Source organism: Coenobita brevimanus, chromosome 23 (assembly GCF_032717465.1).
Source record: "Coenobita brevimanus isolate Jiangsu-jjx chromosome 23, ASM3271746v2, whole genome shotgun sequence".
In the NCBI taxonomy this organism is placed as follows: domain Eukaryota; kingdom Metazoa; phylum Arthropoda; class Malacostraca; order Decapoda; family Coenobitidae; genus Coenobita; species Coenobita brevimanus.
In genome coordinates, this window is record NC_136976.1 from 53,528,945 (window position 1) to 53,552,368 (window position 23,424).

A 23,424-nucleotide genomic window follows, 5' to 3' on the forward strand; every position below is an offset into this window, starting at 1 on the left:
CTGCCCGTCCAGCCCTACACTGAATGGCAGGAGTCCCCTGGCCTCCGGGATTAATGCGGAAACCCCCCTTCACGCACGCCTGTCCGCTTCCCTACCGAATGGTCAGAGTCACCTGGCAGGCCGTATGAGTCATACACTGCCTGAGGCAGTGATCTACTGGTCATCTGCTGTTGCCGTCATGTACTAACCCTTGCCTGGGGAAACGGAAGTGAACCTTATAGACATAAATCAGTTTGCTGTGAGCAGCTTTCTCTGTGCTCAAAAGCAACCGTTGGGTGTGATTCTGCTCCTCGTGAGTGGTTCTGCTTGCAATGATGGCTGTGACTGCAGTTGCTTTTGTGGTGGTTCCCTACCTTCATCAGGTTGTGGCCTTGCTCTGCTGCATTCTTGTGTGTGTGCTGATGGTCCCACCACAACCTGAAAAGCAGAAGAGGAAGGTTCTGAGTCTGGAGAAGAAGCATGAGATACTGGGCGAGGTTGACACGGGCTAGACCACAGGACACATTCTTCACGAATACGATATAGACCGTTCAACATTGTTTGATATCAAGAAGTCATGCAACAAGCTTAAAAAGTATGGACAGGACTTTGGCAAAAGCACATGATGCGGCAACAGGAAGGTAATGGCCCAGGCTCGGCACGCCATTATTGACCGGTCGACTTTGATGTGGTTTCGTCATCAAAGTGAAGCTGGTGTGCTAGTGTGTGGGACCAAAGTGAAGGCTGCTGCTGAGAAGTTTGCATGCCTGCACAATGTCCAGGACTTCAAGACGCTGGAGGGATGGCTCTTCAGATTCAAGGTATGTCATGGACTTACCAATTGTAAAGCACACAGTGAAGCCTTGGACATGGCAGCGGAAGAAGCTGGCCCGTTTTGCCAGAAACTGCAGTGCCTGATCAAGGACAGGGGCCTTGCCCTAGGTCAAGTCTATAATGCTGAGCAAACTGGTCTGTTCTACTGCTCCTTGCCCACCCACACCCTGGCTGAGGAAAGAGAGAAGTCTGTGCCTGGTCAGAAGTTGTACAAAAAACGTGTCTCTGTTTTGTGCTGTGCCAATGCTAACGGGACGCACCGCCTCAAACCCGTTGTTGTTGTTGGGCATGCAAAACAACAACGCTGTCTCTGTGGGTTGATAGATAGTCTGCCTGTTGTGTGGTACCATTCTGTGAAGGCCTGGTTTACCGTTAACATCTTCGGAGATTGGTTCCGCAGACATTTCGTTAAGGAGGTTATCCGTTATCAAATGGAAGTCCTTGGAATCATTCATGAGCAGGTGAAGGCACTCCTCCTCCTGGACAATGCTCCTGTGCATCTGTCTGAGAAGGATTTGGTTGTTTTTTGACGGGTGGAATAGGTTTATGTTTCCGCTGCCTAATACGACTCCTAAGATTCAACCAAAGGACCAGGGTGCGATCATGGCTGCGAAAAGACTGTACCGCCGGAGGTTTCTCAATGGGGTGATGGTGACGTTGGATGACGAGGACATGGTGGAGGCCAAAGGTGGGAAGCAGACCTTGTAGAATCTTCGGCATTATGACCCGAAGTCTCCATTAAAACCCTCGAGGGCGCATGGTCTAGTCTCCTGCAGGGAATTGAAGCTGAGCACGACTTCGATGGGTTTGACGTGGATGATTTCCACGGTCACCTCAGACAGGCAGGAGAGCAGGTGAACACTGATGAAGTGCGGGATTGGTTGGATGACGGTGGAAACGATCCTAGATACCAGACCATGTCTGATGAGGAGATCGCCACTGCTGCCTCAGCGGCCACAGAAGAGGACAGCAGGACCGATGAGGACGAGGATGAGGATGAGGACCCTGACCCGCAGCCCTCCGCAACTCCTTCACTCCCTCATCTCAGTGTCCTCTATGGCTACCTGGAGGGGAAGCTGGAGTATGCTGAGCATCTGCACTGTGACATGGAGTTGGTGCCGCTCAGCCTGGCGATGGAGCTGCGGGCAGTCCTGGCTGTTGTTATTCTCCGGCAGAATCGTTGGTCCTACCGTCAGACCAAGATCGACTCATTCTTCAAGCCTGCGACCCCCACGAGTGCCAGCCCATTCTCACCACCACCACCACCTCATTTCCTGCTGTCACTTTCAGACCCACAACCGAGCTCATCGACAGCTGCCGAGTCTGTTACAAGTAAGTTTGTGGCTGTCTTTGGAGTCTCCTGAGGTAGGAAGGCCACCACCACCACAACGCACAGCTCCAGTAGGTTGAGGATGATGAAGACGATTCTTTATCCTCTGTCAGATGCTAGTGATTGCCACTAGATCACATGGGACAACCCGCTGGAGGTGGTGGGTTACGAAGCCTGGCGGCAGTGTTCTGGGTGGTAAGTACCCCAACCAAATGTTTTTCGGCAGGTAGCTTTAGGTTTCTTTCCTAGTATCCTTGGTGCTAAAATTTATTTAGGATATTCCTATATGTGTTTTGAGGTTATAATATGGCAGAATGACCCAAAAACAGTGCCAAAAATAGGAGAGGCACTGTACACACAGTGGTGTTAGGGTAGGACTTTTTTTTGTTTTTTCTGCATGGTTCTCTTGATGCTGAAAATTATTTAGGATATTCCTATGTATGTTTTGATGCCAAAATATGCCAGAATGACCTGAAAACACTACCAAAATAAGAAGGGGTACTGTACATACAGTAGTGTTTAGGAAGGGTGTTTTTTGGTTGAAAAGATTAGGAGAAATACACTGAGGTGGTTTGGACATGTGGAGAGGATGGAGAGTGAAAGACTGACTAAGAGGGTGTATGTGGGTGAGGTGGAGGGAGGGAGAGGGAGGGGTAGACCTAGGATGAGGTGGAGGGATGGAGTTGAGAGGTATATGAGGGAGGGGGGGGTGAGTTGGGGGGAGGGGAGTCAAATGGTGGGTGACAGAGTGACTTGGAGGCGTTTTGTCTGCGGCCACCCTTTGCGGGATTAGGGCGTCGGGCTATAGATAGATAGATAGATAGTTTTTTGGTTTTCAGTTTTTTTTTTTGCATGGTTTTCTTGGTGTTGAAAATTATTTAGGATATTCCTAAGCATGTTTTGATGCCAAAATAAGCCAGAATGACCTGAAAACACTACCAAAATAAGGAGGTGTACTGTACATACTGTAGTGTTTGGTAGGGTTTTTGGGTTTTCTGTTTTTTTTGCATGGTTTTCTTGGTGTTTACCATTACTTTTGATATGCCTCCGTGTGTGTTGATGTCTAAATACGCTTGAATGACCGGCAAACACTGCCAAATTACACATGGGTACTGTGCAAGGTAGGGCAGTGGATGTGGGGGGAGGCTTTAATGAATGAGGGTGAGGTGTGCAAGATTCCAGTGTTGCTGTCTGCTGATGATACAGCATTGTTGAGTGAAGATGAATGGGAGTTGCGAGGTTTGGTGAATGAATTTGGGACAGTGTGTAAGAAGAGGAGTCTGAAAGTTAATGTAAACAAGAGTAAAGTTATGGTGTTTGAGAGGAATGAAGTCACAGAATGCACAGGGAGGTTGGATTGTGAGGATATGGAGAATGTGAGTGCATTCAAGTACTTGGGTAGTGTGATGAGTAAAGATGGAACCTTAGGGGATGAAGTGCTTGAAAGGTACAGCAGGGAAGGAAGGTTGTTGGTTCACTGAAAGCAGTGATGAGAAATAGGGAGGTGAGTATGGAAGTTAAGAAGCCACTGCATGATAGTATTGTGATACCTACCCTGACATATGGAAGCGAGGTGTGGATCTTGCTACAGGGGAACAAGTCAAGAGTGTGAGCAGTGGAAATGAGTTACCTGAGAGGAGCATGTGGAGTGACATGGAGGGACAGGTTGACGAATGAAGAAGTGAAAGAACGTTGTGGGGTGGATGTGGATGTGACTGAGAAAATTAGGAGAAATACACTAAGGTGGTTTGGACACGTGGAGAGAAAGGAGAATGAAAGGCTGACTAAGAGGGTTTATGTAGGTGAAGTGGAGGGAGGGAGAGGGAGGGGGAGACCGATGATGAGGTGCAGGGATGGAGTTTAAAGGTATATGAGGGAAGGGGAAGTGAGCTGGGGGGAGGGCAGTCAAATGATGGGTGACAGAGCGACTTAGAGGTATTTTGTCTGCAGCCACCCTTTGTGGGATTAGGGCATCAGGCTATAGATAGATAGACAGGCAGTCTGTAGAAATAAGTTTGGTATAGGTTGGAGGTGGGTATAGGTAGGGTCTGGGTGCGGTAGAGGAATAGTGTTCATTATCCGGATGTTGCCACTACCCAGACATGCCTTTGGCTCTATTATGTCTGGATAACTGAGGAATTACTGTACTATTGGCTGTATCAAAATTCTGAAAATACCACGAGAAAACTCATGAAAATCTGCATCTAGACATATGCTTAGCTCCTTCACAGTGCAGGCAATATTTTGCACTAGGATGCTAGGAAGCTACTGAAGGTAACATTTACTCTTGAACAAGTTTATTCTCACTGTATTTCTGTACTGTACTTTTACTCATCAGTTTTGTATGTTTTCATTAGCTTATCTTATAGTACTGTATAAACATCAGTAATGATGATGGTATGCAATTTATACCAATATAACCAACTGCTGGGGCCATATCTGGCTGTGGGAAAGTTTTCTTTGTGTTGCAGAAGCAGCTATTAATCTATTGTCCCAGAAACTTTTTGAAAACTTATGGTTCCTGGGAGGGTCAAAAATACTTACTGCAACTTCACTTATTTTTGTGTGGACTTATGTTGTTTATGCATTGCTTTTTGAGTGTCTAGGATTATATTGGATATTCCCATGCATGTTCTGTCTAAACACTGCTGAAAGACCGGAAAACACTGCCAAAATTAGGAGGGGTACTGTACATATAGGTTGGGTACAGGCAGGGTATGGGTTTGCCCCTTTCTGGTCATGCCTTTGGCTCTATCATGTCAGATGATCAAGGGATTACTGTATATATGTTACAGGAAATTTGTGTAGACAGGGATTTCACAAAAGCCCTGGGGAATTCGTGAAATGAGTTTAAACTGGGATAGGTTAATTTAGGCTGTGCTTAGGTTAGGCAGGGATAATCTAGGTTAGATTTAGGTTAAGCTGGGATAGGTTTGGTTAATTGATATGAATGCTAATTTATGTTAAGCATTCATATAAATTAACCTAACCTAACTAACCTAGCCCAACTTAACCTACACTTAACCAAGATTATCCATGCCTAACCTAACCACAGTCTAAAATTAACCTTACCCACATTAACCCATCCCAGTTTAAACTCATTTCATGAATTCTCTGGGGATTTCGTGAAATCCCTGTTTACACAAATTTCCTGTAACATAAATGCACATATAAAGGTTTGGCATACTGCTGAGGACTCCTTCCCTTCCCCCATTTAACTTAGTCATATAAAAAACTCACCAATGATAAGAAAAAATACATACCATAAATGATTCTTTCCCTTCTCCCATTTAACTCAGTGATATAAAAAAACTCATCAGTGATAAGAAAAATATACATAGAGGATTCTTTGCCTTCCCCCATATAACTCAGTGATATACAAAACTCATCAATGATAAGAAAAATATACATATATCTCACCTGAGACTGCCCATGAGGGATGAATGAGAGAAGAGATCAATATTGAATTTAGAGGCGAGGTGTCTGATACTGCGAGGGTTTGTGTACATGGTGAGTCGCTCCAGGGTCTGGGAATATGACTTGATGCTGCGCTTCTCCATCTCGCTGCCAGAGTATTAACAAACCTTTACTATTACCAGGCTACATAATCCTACATCAAAGGTTGGATAGGCCTCAATGCCCAATATCAAGGTAAATGTTCAACATCACATTACAGTAAAACCTCCTTGTTCAAGGTTACCTGGTCCACCAAACTACTGCAATAACAATAAACTGTGATAAGCAATCAATACAACATATGCATATTAATGTAATGGTATGTGTTAAACTGTGGTAACTAATAAATATATCCATCTATCCATCATCCAATCCTGTGTTGCCCCATGAGAAGCGTAGGAACCTGGGGCTAGGCAAGTTGGTCATGACATTTAAGATGAGAGTGACCAGCCACCAGAGTGGCATTAAGTGAGCAATAAACCCCAACCATCCCTTGGATATAAACCTGCCCACATTCAATCCGACTGGAGGGCCTTAATTATCCACTAAACCACCAGGCGCCATAATTTGGTTACATGGTTACCACCCAGGGTAGTAAATGGTTTCCTGGTGTACAGGAAATTCATTTGGCTTTTTTTTTTTCCTTTTATTTTTTTTTAAACAGATAATGAATGGAGGAAGGAAAAACAAAGGGAAAAAAAGTAAGTTGCCTAAAGGCATCCTCCATTCATAAAATACCCATAACAACTGGACTTGAACTGAAATGAATCAAATGTTTGTGGGAAACAACTCCCAGGAAGCAAATTCCAGACAGTAGTAGTTCCGGGGATAAATGAATTTTGATAAGCAGAGGTTCTGCATTGCAGGGAAGAGTGTGTGAATTCATGGGCGCTCCCGGCTGCCCAAGTATTCTGGGAGAAAATGTGAAGGGAAGGAACAATTGAAGCCAGTTCGTTTGAACACTTACAGTAAAAATATCTATAAAATAATGCTAAAGAAGCAATATCTTTACGTACTGATAATGAAGGAAGGTCTTGCGTGATGGCAGTGTAGAGTTACTCACAGACAGAAGGAAGGGAAAGAATGAAGGAAAGAATGAGAGAAGAGGAAGGAAGGAAAGAAGGCAGGAAGAGAGGACAGGGCAGTCACCTGAGAGCAATGTGAAGGGTGTAAGTGGTAGATTACTAACTCATTGGGATGAGGAAAAATATTTCGAAGGTCTGATGAATGGGAATGGAGGAAGCAAAGCAACTGTTAATATGATTGGTTTGAGGGGTGTACAGTGATGGAATGCAGTGCCAGGAAACATGACACTCACACAGTGAAGAAGGCTGGGCTGGGAAGTGGCTGAAAAATACGAAAGCAGCTGGGGTTGGTGAGGTGTATGCACAGATGAGCAAGTGTAGTGGAGAAAGCTGAATGAAGTGTTTGTCGGAGATATGTAAGAAGGCATGGACAAGTGAAACTGTGCCAGTAGAGTGGAAAAAAGCAGTGACTGTACCCCTGAACAAAAATAAAGGTGTGCTAGGTGAGTGCAAGAAACACTGTGACATTAGTTTACTGAGTGTTGTAGGGAAAGTATATGGTAGAATTATTATAAAGTAAGAGAGATCTCAGAAGTCCTAGTGAGTGATGAACAGGGTGGCTTTAGGAGTGGCAGAGCATGTGTGAATCAAATATCCGAGGTGAGACAGATAACAGAAAAGGCTGGTGAGAAGGATTAAAAGATGTTTATGGCATACATGGATCTGAAAAAGCATATGACAAAGCAATCGAGATGGACTGTGGAAGGTTTTGCGAATGTATGGTGTAGATGGTAAGCTCCCAGGTGCCATCAAGAGTTTTTATGATGGTAGCGAGACATTTGTATGGGTAAGTGAGAATCTATGTTGTTCATGATCAATGTGGACATGTGACAAGGTTGTGTGATGTCCCTATGGTTGTTCAGTATACTGTACAGTAAAAATCCTGTTATCCAAATGGCAGGGGACCAAGGGATTTTGGAGTACTGTTCTTTTTGGACTGTTGGGAGGGACCTCCGAAAGCATTAGAATTATGTACATGATCATTAAATAAATACTTAAAATTATATGCATTACTGTTTTACTCACAGGAAATGCATAGAACTGTAGATGAATAGTTGCCGGCAGGTACATTCACGTTAAACAGGAAGTCCAAGCCTGTTAAATCCTTAGATGAAGCCTAGAAAATTTTGAAAAATTCTGCTGTGAAGAATTTGGAGTACTGGGATATTCGGATTATTGGTGGTTGGATTGGAGAACTTTTACTGTACTTATGGATGGGGTGATGAGAGAAGTAAAAACATGAGTAATGGAGAGAGGGATGGTGTTGGTAATGAATGGTGATGGATGGAATATCTCATATTTGTTGTATGCTGATGATGCAGTGCTACCTGCAAATACTGGAGAAGAGTGTGGTGGACTTGTGCAGAGTTTTGTAGATGTCTGTGAGTGTCGCGCCTTGAGATTAAATATATAAATGAGTAAAGTATTGGTTATTAACAGAGAATGTGACTCCCAGTGTGATGTTACAATGAATGGAAAGAAACTAGAAATGGTAGGAGAGTTCAAATAACTGGGTACAGTGATTTAAACAAGAGGAAAATGTGCAAAAGAAGTGAAAAGTAGAGTTACACAAGGAAGGAAAGTAGCTGGTGCTATGAAGGCCTTGATAAAATACAGAGGCTGGAGTGTTGCGGCTGTGCAAGGCTTACATGGAAGAGTGTTAGTGCCAACTCTGACATATGGATGTAAGACTATGTTGTGGTCCAAAGGTAAAAAGTCAAGAGTGAGAGCAGTGGAGATGGGTCTGCTGAGGAATGTACGTGGCGTACAGAGGGTGGATAGGATACAAAGTAATGTGATTCGTGAAAGATATGAAAAGGGTCTGTAGACGCCAGAATTGAAGATGTTGACACCAGAATCGAAGAGAGTACCGAGATGGTATGGATGTAGAAAGAACAGATAACAACAGAGTGGTGAACAAGGTATATCGGAGCGAATATGAAGGAGAGCGGAGGTGAGGTAGGCCAAGAAGGTGGAGGGATATGGTGGATGGGTGTGTGAGGAAAAGAGGCATGGAAGTCAATGAGGGTATGGGACTGACAAGATATCCAGCTGGCTGGATGAATGTTGTGAGAAGATGTGTATGATTAGGGATTTCGCACCCCTTTTTAACGGGACAGTGTTCAGACTGACTCTATCAGATATGTTTATGTGAACCTACAGAATGTGGTGAAAGTTTCTGGCATATCAGATGGAGCCAAGATTCCAAGGCCTTTAATGATGAGTGAATGGAAGCATGGCCCTTTGGAGTGGGCAAACTTGGGCTGTCTGGATGTTGCTACTCCTCACCCTGCCCTAAGGTGGGAAAGGGAGTCTGGATGATGATGATGATGAACATTCAAACTCCTCTCTCTGCTGTCTCACCTCCAGAGTAACTATCGTGGTCTCATCCGAGTCTATCCTACCCACTCCTGGCCATCTAACCTCTGACATACCGAGATGATCGATCCCTATCCTAGCCATTTCTCTTTCTGTGTTCCTTAACTTTTCTGCCTGATGTAATGCCCTCACATTCCATGAAGCCACTTTCAGTACTTCAGAGTTGTGCACAGTCACTTGATGATGGTCAGTTGCTACCTGCCACACAAAGCTTCTCTGACCGGGCATGAAAGCAGTAAGATTCACTTCATTACTCCTGATGACAGCATTACTCAATATCTGTCTTATATGACTGAGTGGATAGGATACAGAATAATGTGATTCATGAAAGACGTGGAGTGAGGAAGTCTGCAGACACTAAACTCAAAGAGAGTGTAGTGAGATGGATGGTTTGGTCAAGTGGAGAGAATGGATAACGATTGAGTGGTGAGCGAATCTGAAGGAGGAAGGAGGTGAGGTAGGCCAAGGAGGAGGTGGAGGGATATGGTGGATAAGTGTGTGAGGAAGGGAGGTATGGAAGTTGGTGAGGCTAAGGGAATTATATGAGATCGAGCTGATTGGATGAATTCTGTGCACACAAGTGCATGACCAGGGATTTGGCACCCCTTTTTAATGTGATAGTGTTCGGACTGGCTCTATCAGATAGGTATATGTGAAGCCACAGAACTTAGTGAAATTTTTTTGGCCTATCTGATGGAGCCAGGATTTCAAGGGTTTGAATGATGAGTGAATGGAAGCATGGCCCAATGAACTGGGCAAACCTGGGCTGTCTGGACATTGCTATTCCTCACCCTGCCCTAGGGTGGAAAGGAGGTCCAGGTGATGAAGATGAATGATGATGAGGATAGGTCTGATTATAGTCCTTCCAAAATATCAAGATCGTTTGGGCGTTGTCCCTCACGGGAATTCCCCTACGTGTGACATTACCACAGTTTCTACAGGGCCAATTATTGGATTAGAGACAAACTTCAAGGGACAACCCTCACTCCCAGCTCACTACCTCTCTCTCTCTCTCTCTCTCTCTCTCTCTGCATATAAAATCAAAGCTATATGGAGATTTATTTCTATAAAAAGCCTATATGGTTTTATGAATTATTAGAATTTGAGGAAAACCTCCTGACTGTCTCTCTCTCTCTCTCTCTCTCTCTCTCTCTCACTATCTCTCTCTGCATATAAAATCTACATTTTATGGAGATTTATTTCAGTAAAATGTCTATATGGTTTTGTGAATTATAGGTCCTCTGTTTGCCTTCTCTTCTAAAAAATACTTATTACTGTAATGCTGTAAACAGAGTTCTTTTTCTCGACTGTGGAGCAAATGAGGGCGAGTAGTAGGGGTAGGAGCTTATCATCTTTAATGGCGGTCATAGAGGAAGTGACCAGCGGATTGACACCTGACCTACCCTCACTGACTCACCTCCAAGCGTGACAGCGTTGGAAAGCAATGGTGCCAAGTGTTGAGGTATTAATAAAAAGTCATTGTTATTATTAAAAACAATAGGCTTTTTCTTACACTATATAGCCTTATTAGAGAATTATATATACATATATACTGTAAATAAATTTCATTTAGAAGTAGTAAAAGCAACGTTGGGTCTGGTTAGTACCTGGATGGGTGACCGCCTGGGAACACCAGATGCTGTTGGCATCCCTACATGTCAAGTGGGGTTGGTGGAGGATTAGTGCCCCTCCCTGTAAAACAATTAACTCTAAGCCCTTGGCCACCCTGTTTGGGATACATGGCGTCTGGCAATGAATGAATGAATGAAAAATAGCTGACATGAGACAGAGAGGTGTGTTTTGGTATAGATTTGGCAGTGTCGCACGAAGGGGAATTCCCGTGAGGGACAACGCCCAAACGATCTCGATAATTTGGAAGAACTATAGGTTAACATAAAATTGGTCAGTTTAGGTTTAAGTTATGGGAAATTAGTTAGGGGAAAAAAGTTATGAAAATTTAGGTTAAGTACAAATAAATCACCCCTGATGAGGGAAATTCTGCACAAAAAATGGCTTTCTAACATGACATCCACTTGTCTTCAGTGCACCAAGAGATGGCGTCAGTTTGTCTTTGGCAATGATAAGAACTGTAAACTAAGACTACTTTTTAAATGCTATTCATTACTTATAAGAGAAATACAAAAAACATCAAAACTTGAAAATGTACTCAGAAAATTCTCAAACAAATTATGAATACCACAAAGGCCTTTTTTTTTTTTTTTTTTGGGGGGGGGGGGAGGCAGATTACCTAGTGTATTGCATGTAGAGTTACACTGTACTGTAAGTACAGTAGCAGTGGTAGTGTTGAAATTGTTCCCCTCAACACCCCTGAGTCCCTAAGAAAGGCCATGGTCAAGACCAGCCTTCCCCAGAGAGATCTTTGAGCATATTTTGTGTTGTAGTAGTAGTAGTTGTTCCCTAGGCAGTCTGACCTAACAGCACCGAGTCCCTAAGGAAGGCCATGGCCGAGACCAGGCTTTCCCACAGAGCTCTCAATAAGTGTATGTTGCACAGTTGGTGCATGCGATTGTATGCAATGCCGTCTTCCACAATGTGCTTAATAGTATGGGGTACTGTGCTGCATCCTGGACAGGCATCAGCGAATTTGTCATACAGCCTCTGCTGATAACTCAAGAGGGCTGGATGATCCCCACATCTCAGCCTGGCCAGGTGGACGAGGGAGGAAGGATTCAGAAGGATGGATATCGGGAGGTCGTGCATCCAGCTGTGTGTTGTCTCTGAGTGACTGAATGGAATGGCAAGTGATCTAAGCATGGATATGCTCCTGGAAGCTGGTTTGAGGCAGGTGAGGAGGGGAGAGATGACAGTATTTGTGTATGGTATCGTGTGCTGGGCGTTGTTTTGATGTTCCTTGGTGTGTGTGGATGTGCTGCCATGTAGTGTAGTGGATGGTGTGGGTTTGTGGAGGCTGCGGCACGAATTTGTGTGCCTCTCGTGTCTAGACATTCCTTGACTTTGAGGACTTTGGTTTCTTGGTGCAGGTGGTCCGTAGGTCTAGTAGCAATGTAGCCTGTGATTATTTTTAGGGCCTTCTTCTGTATGGTCTGTAGGGTGTTGTAGTGTGTTTTAGTGAGGTTAGAAGCCCAAGCAGGACTTGTATAACTCATCAATGAACATGCATACTGTCTGTATACTGCGATGGTGGTTTCTTTGTTGTGTCCAAATGTTGTACTGGCAAGTGACCTTAGGATGTTGAGTCTTGGTGTTAATTCATTTTTAATGTTTGTGATGCATTGTTTAAATGTCACTGATGTACTGCATGTTACACCAAGTTTTGTGTGTGTGTGTGTGTGTGTGTGTGTGTGTGTGTGTGTGTGTGTGTGTGTGTGTGTGTGTGTGTGTGTGTGTGTGTGTGTGTGTGTGTGTGTGTGTGTGTGTGTTCTTACCTAACTGTATCTTTACAGGAATGAGTCAAGCTCGTACTGTCCCGTGTCTTAAACCATATTTATTGTACATATCCTTAAATTTGTGAATTGTTTTGGCACACACTATTTCATTCAGTAGTGCATTCCACTGATCAATTGCTCTATTTGGGAAACTAAATTTCCTTACGTCTTTATCACCTCTCTTTTTATGCAGTTTTTTGCAGCGTCCTCTTGCTGAAGCTTCCCCATACGTTAAGTAATCATTTATGTCTATTTTCTCCTTTCCTGATATGCAGTTATATAGCATAATCATGTCACCCCTTTTCCTTCTCTCCTGGAGTGTTCGTAGATTCAGTTTATTTAGTCTTTCTTCGTAGCTTAGATCCCTTAAACTTGGTACCCATCTTGTGGCGGCCCTTTGAACTTTTTCAATCTTGTCTATGTGTTTTTTGAGATGAGGACTCCAGACTACTGATGCATACTCCAGGGTTGGTCTGATGAATGATGTTTTTATCTTTCTTAGCATGTCTTCATTTATGTATGTAAACACTATTCTCATATTGGCAAGCAGTGTATACATGTTCCATACCTTCTCACTGATGTGGTCAGCCGGAGATAGTCTGTTATTGACAATCACAACTAGGTCCTTCTCTCTTTCTGATGTGTGTAGGGTTTTATTTCCTAATGTAGGAGGAGGCCGTAGCACGGGCTGAACAGGGTAGTACTCCCGAGGGGAGTGGGAATGCTGGTGATAGGGAGAGCTGGAGCTCCTGTTTCACTAGCTATCTAACCATCCCCCTTTGCTGACCTTTTCAGTGTGACAGTAACATGGTGAGTAGACCAGCATACTCTCCCAAACATTTCCTCTAACTATCTATGCACTACACCACATGCACTTTACATTTCACACAACGTATCCCACTACGTTACAGGGGTTGGTGCCAGCAAGGGCATGCGGCCAGAAAACTTTGCCCCCGGTACCTAGTGGCGGACTTCTGGGGGGAGGCGTGGTGGGGGTTCCGCCGGCATAGATCATGGGTCCAGGGCGAGATGGGGCTCGGGCCTGTGCTAGAGGATACAGGGCATTGCGGTTCCCAGGCTGCCGCTTCCGCCCAATAGAGAGGGGCCCGAACCTGGGAGTAGCGCCCCAGGAGGCTGCCCTATCAGTGGATGTATAATGGCAGGATAGTTGCAGTGCCAAGACGCGCTTGGAGGGTATCCCTGCAGCTGTCCTGGCAGGGTGCCCCGAGGCCACTACCACAGCCACTGGCAAGCTGGTGGGCTAGGGGTCCCAGATCCATTGCCTGGACCTGGGATTGTGCAGTGAGTGGGACCTGTGCTGTGTCTGTCCCCATTTATTAATACTGAAGATGACAAAACAAAAAAGGTTTCAAAGCAAGCCTGAGGACAGTAAATCACCCATGGGGATGAGGGTGGGTTCATGGAATGTGGGAAGTTTGAGGGGAAGAGCAGGGGAAGTCGTTGAGGCATTCAGTAGGAGGTGGGTGGATGTGGCGTGTTTGCAGGAAGTCCGGTACAGGGGTGGATCAGCCAGAAAGATTGTTGGGAAGGACTGTTGCTATAAGTTGTTTTGGCAGGGGGGGACAGACGGATATGGAGGTGTTGGTGTGATGGTTGCGGAGAAATGGGTGGAATATGTTATGAATGTTTTGAGAGTAAGCGATAGGATATTGGTAGTGAAAATTCTGTTGGGAAGAAAGATAGCTGTGATTATATCGGCATATGCTCCACAGGCAGGATTGGATGAATCAGAGAAAGATAGATTTTGGGATGATTTAATACGTGTAGTGGGTGGTATGTGGGATGATGAGATAGTGATTTTGGGAGGGGACTTAAATGGTCAAGTAGGTGAAGCAGCACAAGGTTATGAAGGAGTGCATGGGGGATGTGCATATGGTCTAAGGAATGCAGAAGGGGAAAGGATACTTGAGTTTGGGGAGGCAACGGACATGATTGTGTGCAACACATATTTTAGGAAAAGAGACAGTAGGTTAATTACGTATGAGTCTGGGGGAAATAGCAGTCAGATAGATTATTTTCTGGTTAGGAGGGCCGATCGGAGGTTAGTGAGGGATGTTAAAGTTATAGGAAGTGAGGAGTGTGTGCAGCAGCACAAACTATTGATTTGTGATATGGTGCTTAAAGAACAAGTGATGAAAAAGAGGACTTATGTACCTAGGAGGAAAATATGGAAGCTGAAAAACCAAGTAGTAAGGGATGCCTTCTATAGCGAGTTGAGGAGAGTGGTGGCTGAACAGGGAGCTGTAGACAGAGGCGTTAATGAACAGTACAAAGCCCTCAAGAACAATTTCTTGAGAGTTACTGATGTAACATGCGGCTGGACAAGAGGACCACCAAGACATAAAGTAACTTGGTGGTGGGATGAGGGTGTAGAAGCTGCAATTAAGGAGAAAAGAAGGCTTTTCCGGGAATGGAAGAAGGGTGGTAGCAAAGAGGAATATTTGGCTGCCAAGCGTAGGGCTAGGAGAGAGGTATACAGGGCAAAGTCTGAGTCACAGAGACAATTACTTGATAACCTAAATCATGGGGAAAGGAAAAATATATTTAGGGTGGCAGGTCAGGTGAAGAGGGATAATCGGGATATCATAGGTGAGCAGTGTGTGAAGAATGATGAAGGAAGGGTAGTGGTGAACAGTGAGGATATTAAAGATGCATGGAGAAAGCATCATAAACGGTTGTTGAATGAGGAGTTTGACTGGGACAGGGAAGGTTTGGAGCCAGCAGATCCAGTGTCTGGCCCTTGGCCTTTGATTGATACTGCTACTGTGAGTGAGGCAATAGGCAGGATGAGGGTGGGGAAGGCAGCAGGTGTGTCTGGGTTGACTGCCGAAATGTTGAAGGCCTCAGGAGATATAGGGGTGAGTTTAGTCACTGACCTGATAAACAGGATTATTTATGAGTGTGTTGTCCCAGATGATTGGCTGAAGAGTATAATTGTAAATGTGTATAAAGGGAAGGGTGATGCCCTGGAAAGAGGAAATTATAGAGGTATAAAGCTTTTAGATCAGATAATGAAGGTAATGGAGAGAGTTTTAGAAGGTATGATTAGAGAAAGAGTGAATATTGATGAGATGCAGTTTGGGCTTATGCCAGGTAGGGGGACCACTGATGCCATATTCATTGTTCGACAGCTTCAGGAAAAATATATTGGTAGGAGATGGGATCTTTATTTTGTTTTTGTTGATTTGGAAAAGGCCTTTGACAGAGTCCCTAGAGAGGTGGTGAAGTGGGCAATGAGAAAGCATGGCTTGGAGGAGTGGCTGGTTAGGGTGGTTATGGCCATGTATGTGGGTGCTCACACCCAGGTGAGAGTGAATGGAGATTTGAGTGATGAGTTTTCCGTGAATGTTGGTGTGCATCCGGGGTCAGTCTTGAGTCCCATGTTGTTTATCATGGTTCTTGAAGCCCTTTCACGTGACTTTAGAAACGGACTCCCGTGGGAGTTGTTGTATGCTGATGATTTGGTGTTGATTGCAGAGAATGAAAGGGAGGCGGAGGAAAGGTTTAGGAAGTGGAGAGATGGTATGGGGCAAAAGGGTTTAAGGGTAAATGCAGATAAAACAAAAGTGATGATATCTAGGGTTGGTGGCGGTACTGTCAAAGACGAGGGAGAGTGGCCATGTGCAGTTTGCCACAAGGGCGTGGGAAGTAATTCCATCTTGTGCAGTGTGTGTGATAAATGGGTGCATAAGAGATGTAGTGGTATCAGAGGTAGACTGCGAGATAATGCTGATTTTATGTGTACGGTGTGCCGGGGTGAGCAGGTGGAGATCGTCAGACGTGAAAGGATTGAACTTGCTGGTGAATCTCTTGAGTGTGTGGAAGAGTTTTGTTATTTGGGAGACATGTTGTGTGCTGGAGGTGGGGCTGGAGCTAGCTCTGTGGCTAGGGTGAGAAGTGGTTGGAAGAAGTTCAGGGAGCTCTTGCCTCTCCTGACATTGAGAGGGCTCTCCCTACGTGCTAAGGGGTCTTTGTATGCAGCATGTGTTAGGAGTGTAATGCTGTATGGCAGTGAGACCTGGGCAGTGAAGGAGGAAGACATTCGCCGGCTCAGACGTACAGAAATGACAATGATTAGGTGGATGTGCAGTGCGTCCCTGCGTCCAAGGCCTGGAGGGGCTGGGTTTACAATGGAAGAGTTGAGAGGTAGGATGGGACTGGAGTGTATTGGTGTTGTGATGAGGAGAGGTAGATTGAGGTGGTTTGGACATGTGGAGAGGATGGGGGATGATAATTGGGTGAGAAAGGTGAGAAGTGTTAATATTGGGGGTGGGGTTGTGAGGGGTAGACCGAGAAAGACATGGGACGAGGTCATTAAGTGTGACCTTAGGGTTAAGGGACTGAACAGGGAGGCTGCAATGGATCGTGCAGCGTGGAGAGCCGCCATTAGGTGACCAAGGCCAACACATGCAAGCATGTTGGAGCCTTTAAAAACAAAACGAAACGAAATGAAACGAATGTATAATCCCAATCAAGTCTTTTTCCACTTTTTCCAAACTTGATTACATGACACTTGTCCACATTGAATTCCATTTGCCATGTATTACTCGATTCATGAAGTTTATTTAATTCTTCTTGTAGCTCTCTACAAGAGTCTGTATTAATAATACTCCTTTGTATTTTTGCAGCATCTGCAAACATATTTAGATAGCTTTCATTTTCAGAGTTACTGTCTATATCATTTATATACACTAAAAACATGATTGGTGCCAGCACTGAACCCTGTGGTACTCCACTAGTCACTTCTTTCCATGATGAGTAATTTCCTCTTAGTACCGTTCTCATTTCTCTTCTTATGAGAAAAGCTTGCATCCAACAATACAATTTGCCTCGAATTCCTCCTTGATGGCACAGTTTCCATAAAAGTCTTTGGTGTGGTACTGTGTCAAATGCTTTCTTGAAATCTAAATAGATACTGTCCACCAATCCTTCTCTTTCCTGTAATGTGTCTGTTACTCTGTCATAGTAGCTCAACAGATTAGTAACACATGATTTTCCTTTTCTGAAACCAAACTGTCTTTCTGTTATCATACTGTGTTCTTCAAGGCGATTTACCCAAGCTTTTCTTATAAGCTTTTCTAATATCTTGCTTACAACACAGGTTAGTGATACTGGTCAGTAGTTAAGTGGATTTTGTCTATTCCCTTTCTTGAATAAGGGAACAATGTTTGCTTTCTTCCTAATATCAGGTAGTTTACCTTGACTCAAGGATTTCTTGAAAAATAAAAATAATGGTTTACTTAACTCCTTTGCACATTCACGTAGCACCCAACATGAAATTTCATCAGGACCATTTGCTTTTCCTCCGTCTAATTTACTTAGCTCCCCTTGTATTTCTTTTTCTGATGTTTGTATATCTGGTAGTATGTGTGGGCATGCATGTTCCACATAATCCCTCTCAAAATTTTTTTCCTCTGTAAAAACTGATTGGAAATTCTTTAGTGCTTCACAAATATCCTTCTCTTGTGTATAGGTGATTCCATCGTCCGTAACGGATTGTATTTTATCTTTTACTTTGGTTTTGCTTCTGATGTAGCTGTAAAATAGCTTTGGTTGATCACTACTTTTATTTATGATATCCTCCTCAAACTGTTTTTAGTCTTCCCTCCTTATTCTTGTATAATCGTTTCTTGCCTGTTTGTAATTATTATATACCCTTTCACTATTGTGTCTTCTGTATCTATTCCACAACAAATCTCTCTTTTCTTTTGATTTTTTACATTCTGTATTGAACCATTTCTTTATTTTCTTTTCTGCTTCTTTGTGTTGTAGGATGTACTTCTGGACTCCTATTTCATAAAGTTCACAGAATTTTTCATATATAGCATTTAAATCTTGTCCTCTAAGCTTCTTTTCCCAATCAGTTTCTAGGAAGTACTTCTTTAGGTCATGATACTTTCCCTTTTTATAGTTTAGGCTCTTTTTTGTAACTTTCATTGCTGTTATGTACGTCATATGCAATCCTGAAATTGCAATTTAGTACTACATGGTCGCTTTTGCCGAATGGTGATATATTAAATTGCCAATATCATTTTCTTGCCTAGTAAATATGAGATCTAGCACTGAGGGCATATCGAGTTCTTTTTTTCTGGTGCTTTCCATTACATGCTGCATTAGGAAAAACTCTTGCACAAGATCCAGGAGTTTTGGGTCCCAACAGCTTTCTTGGCTTATTATATCTAGAGTATTCCAATTTATATTTGTATTAAAATCTCCAGTTAGTATAATTCTTTTCGATTTCTCTTCCATTTTATGTAATAATGCTTTTAAACTCTGACTTGTACTCTCCGCCAGGTCCTCATATTCGTCTCTTTCCTATGTATTTGATCTGGGTGGCATGTACAAATTGGCTACAATTACTTTCCCTTCAGATGTATTTATCTCAACTGCAATCAGTTCTACTTGTGAGGGTATATTTAATTCTATTTCTTTGACTTTTAGATTTTTCTTAGTTAATATTATAATTCCTCCTCCTTTTTTTAAGTTCTTATCTCTTCTCCATATATTATATTCCTCTAAGTTTAGGATGTCATTCGATATCCTTGGTGTTAATTTTGTTTCAGTTAGGCATATTATATGTGGTTCATTTTCTCTGACATAATCATTCATCTCTAATAATTTAGATACCATTCCATCCACATTTGAGTACGTCAACTTAATCATCTTGTTTATATACTTGTCATGATTTGGTTCTACTACCCTCCTCCTTTTTATTCCCTCCTGTTTATGTACCATTTTCGTACCCACAATCCAATTACTTTGTAAAAAAATGTATTCTTCTCCTCCTCTGATCTTCTCTCATTTTTTGTTTTTGCTTCCTCCCTCCTCTCTTTCAGTAATTCCAGTTCCTCTTGTATTAGGCATCTTTTTATCCATTCATTTTTGAACTCCTCTTTTTCCATAAGATTCTTTGCATTTTTTAGTACCTCCTCCACGGTGTTTACACTCTGGAAGGTTACCTTTAAGGGTCTTGACTTGCTTTTCTCATATTTCCCTAACCTTTTGTGTTCCTCTATGTCTTTGCTACAGATTTCCTCTGATACTTCTTTCAATATGCCCATTACATTTGCCATCTCCTTTTTGTCTCTTGAGATTTTGTTTTTTACTTTTTCCTCTTCTATACCAGTGATTACTATAGATTTGTTAATATCTACTGAATCTCTGACTAACTTAGGATTGTTTTGGATTGTTCTTTTCATTTCCTTTTTAATGCTTTTTTCTTCCACCCTTGTTTCCAAGTCATTCTTTACTTTCACCATTTCAGCATAAGTGGTTTCCACATCATTTTTGTAGCTTTGCACAGCTTCATTCACCTGTGTTATCTTCTCCTCAATATCACTGCTCTGATCTAACAGACTGCTTACTTGCCTAATTGTCTCTGTATCATTTTTGAACTCTTCCATAATACTCTCGTGGTTGACTACTGTACTTGCCATTTCACTAATTTTCCTCCTAGGTGTACCTGCTTCAACTGTTAGCTCATTTATGGTTGTGTCTTTCTTGTTGACTTACTTTCCTAATTTTTCTATTTTTTCCTTTTGCAAGTGTATCTGTTTCTTACTTTCATCAATTGCATTTTGAAAAGCCGTCTCTAACCTGTGTATACGTTCAACCAGTTTGTTGTGAGTCTCCATTTCAACCAGTTCTTGGTAGAAATCATCCTGCTTTCTATCTATATCCCTTTTCTTTTCCTTTCTTTTCCAAATTTGCTTTACTAAAGTATGTGGTCATTTTGCAGTACTAAAAGCGCATATAGTACTTACATTCCCTGGGGCAGATTGTAGACTAAACAATGATCAGCTGATTGTGCGCATTCTTGCGCTGCTTGTTTACTTTTCTGTTTGACCAAGTCTTACTTAAAACTTCTTCTTTTTTATATTAGAACACCATCTAGTCTAACCTTGTACAGAGCTTGACTCATATAAAGATACTGTGTTTAGGTAATGCCGCTGGCCAAGTTGGCCAGGTATAGAGCAGTGTCGACATGCGTCTGTTCTCTCTCGGTGCCTCAGTGTGTGTGTGTGTGTATTTACCTATTTGTATTTACCTATTTGTAGTATACAGGAATTGAGCAATGCTCGTGTTGTCCTGTCTCCATATCCACATTTATCAAGTCTACCTTTACACACATGAATGTTTTTCTCATGCACCACCTCTTTGTCTAAGTCGTTCCAAATATTTAAGAATATACCTAATTGTGATATATATGGAATGTACTATGCTCGTGGGTTTCCGTCGCTGTTTCTCAATAAGTCGAATTTAACTTTAAACTCGTTTATGTTTTTAGACTGGACGATCTCTTTGTCCAGGCTATTCCATAAGTCTATACTTCTGTAAGGAAAGCTATATTTCTTGATATCCTTCAAGCAGCTTGACTTTTTCAATTTCATTCCATGTCCTCTTGTTGCTCTCTTATCCCATACAAACAGATCTTCTTTGTCAATTTTATCTACTCCCACCATGGTCCTGAACACCGCAATCATGTCTCCCCTCTTTCTCCTTTCCTCTAACGAAGGCAAATCCAGTTTTTCCAGCCTCTCTCTGTATGACAGGTCTGTCAGACTGGGGACCATCTTGGTTGCTGTTCTTTGTATTCTCTCAATCTTGTTTATATCTTTCTTTTTGTGTGGGGACCACACTACCGCTGCATATTCTAACCTGGGGCGGATCATGGCCACTATCAATTTTTTCATCATTTCCTCATCCATATAATGAAATGCTACTCTTATGTTAGTCAAGAGCTTATAAGTCTCTCCAACTATCTTGTTAATGTGCTTTTCTGGTGACAAACTATCTTGGACCAGCACTCCCAAATCTTTCTCTTCTCTCCTTTTTGTGATTAATTCATTACCCAAAAAATAATTTAGTGATGGTCTCCTGGTACTTTTACCCATTTCCAATATTTTACATTTCTTTACATTAAATTTCATTTCCCACGTCCGGCTCCAATTGTGTATCCTATCCAAATCCTCCTGCAGTATTTTACAATCCTCCTCAACCTCTATCTTCCTCAAGATCTTTACATCATCAGCAAACAGACTCGCATAACTGTTCACTCCATCTACCATATCTATCTATCTATCTATCTATTGCCAGACGCCTCAATCCCGTTTGGGGTGGCCACAAACAAATCGCCTCCAAGTCGCCCTGTCCCCCGCCATTTCACTACCCTGCTCCCAACTCACACCCCCCTCTCTCATATACCTCTCCACCCCATCCCTCCATCTCATCCTCGGTCTCCCCCTCCCTCTTCCACCCTCCACCTCACTCACATACACTCTCTTCGTCAGTCTTTCACCCTCCATCCTCTCCACATGGCCAAACCACCTCAGTGTGTTCCTCACAACGCTTCCTATCACATCCACATCAACACCACAACGCTCCTTTATATCCTCATTCGTCAGCCTGTCTCTCCACGTGACTCCACAAGCTCCTCTTAAATAACTCATTTCCACTGCTCTCACTCTTGACTTGTGTCCTTCCAACAACGTCCAAGCTTCACTTCCGTACGTTAGAGTTGGTATCACAATACTGTCATGTAGTAACGTTTTTACTTCCATGCTCACTTCCCTGTTTCTTATCACTGCTTTCAAGGAACCAGCAACCTTTCTTCCCTGCTGTACCCTTTCAAGCACTTCACCCTCCAAACCTCCATCCTTACTCATCACACTACCCAAATACTTAAACGTACTCACATTTTCCAATTCCTCACCATCCAACCTCGCTATACATTCACTGACTTCACCTCTCTCAAAGACCATCACTTTACTCTTCCCTACATTCACCTTTAGATTCCGTTTCTTACACTCTCAAACTCATCCACCAAGCCTTGCAGCTCCCCTTCATCTTCACTCAACAACACAGTATCATCTGCAAACAACAGTACAGGGAGTTTCCAAACACTATCCTCTCTCACCAGGGCCACTCCAACATCCACTACCCTACCTTGTACCTCTTTTATTACCCCATCCATGTACAGATTGAACAACCATGGAGACATGACACATCCCTGTTTCAACCCAACTTTCAAAGAGAAAAATTCACTTAGTTCACCATCCACACGCACTGCAGCCTTAGCACCATCATACATACTCTTCACAGCATTCAACAACTTCCCATCTACTCCATATATTCTTAACACTTTCCACAATCCTTGTCTATCCACCCTGTCATATGCTTTCTCCAAATCCATGAAAGCCGCATACAACTTCTTTCCCTTCTCTAGAAACTTTTCCACTAAAGATCTAAGAATGAATATCTGATCTACACAACCTCTTCCCTTCCTAAAGCCTCCCTGTTCTTCTCCAACTAATTTCTCTGTTCTTTCTCTAACTCTGTCTATAAGTATCCTACCATACACTTTTCCTATTATACTAAGAAGACAAATGCCCCTATGATTACCACACACTTCTTTTTCCCCTTTTCCTTTGTACAAGGGAATAATTATACCTGACTTCCAATCCTCCGGGACTCTACCTTCCTCCCAGGCCAATCTGCACATCTTCCACATCCATTCTACTACTATCTCTCCCCCATGCTTCAGCATCTCACCACACACTCCATCAATTCCTGGGGCTTTCCCCGATTTAACTTTCTTCATTGCTTCCACAACCTCTATCCTACTGATTTCTACCTGTCTTCTCACCTCCCTCCTTCTCCCAGCCATTCCCCAGCCACTTATACTCGCATTACTTCCATCCTCTACGTTCAACAATTCCTTAAAGTGTTCTCTCCATCTGCTCACTTTTTCTCCCTTCTCCACTAGTAATCTACCATGTTTATCTTTCACTCCCCTGCTAACTTCACTTCCACCCTGTCTTACTCTTTTCACTTCTCTCCAGAACATTTTCTTACAGTCCCTCCACTTTACACTCAAATTCCTTCCAAATTCCTGATCCACTCTCTTCTTACTCTCTCTTACTAATCTTTTCAC

The 23,424-nt window shown here is 42.9% G+C and overlaps 1 protein-coding gene across 1 annotated transcript in view; it reads right to left on the reverse strand.

The window, feature by feature from the left end:
- Window positions 1–23,424, reverse strand: part of LOC145392973 (uncharacterized) — a 327,964-nt gene that overhangs the window by 213,631 nt on the left and 90,909 nt on the right. The window contains exon 7 of the mRNA XM_080267267.1: window positions 5,564–5,707. Coding sequence (XP_080123393.1) covers window positions 5,564–5,707 — 144 coding nt within the window. The remainder of the gene's footprint in view (window positions 1–5,563; window positions 5,708–23,424) is intronic.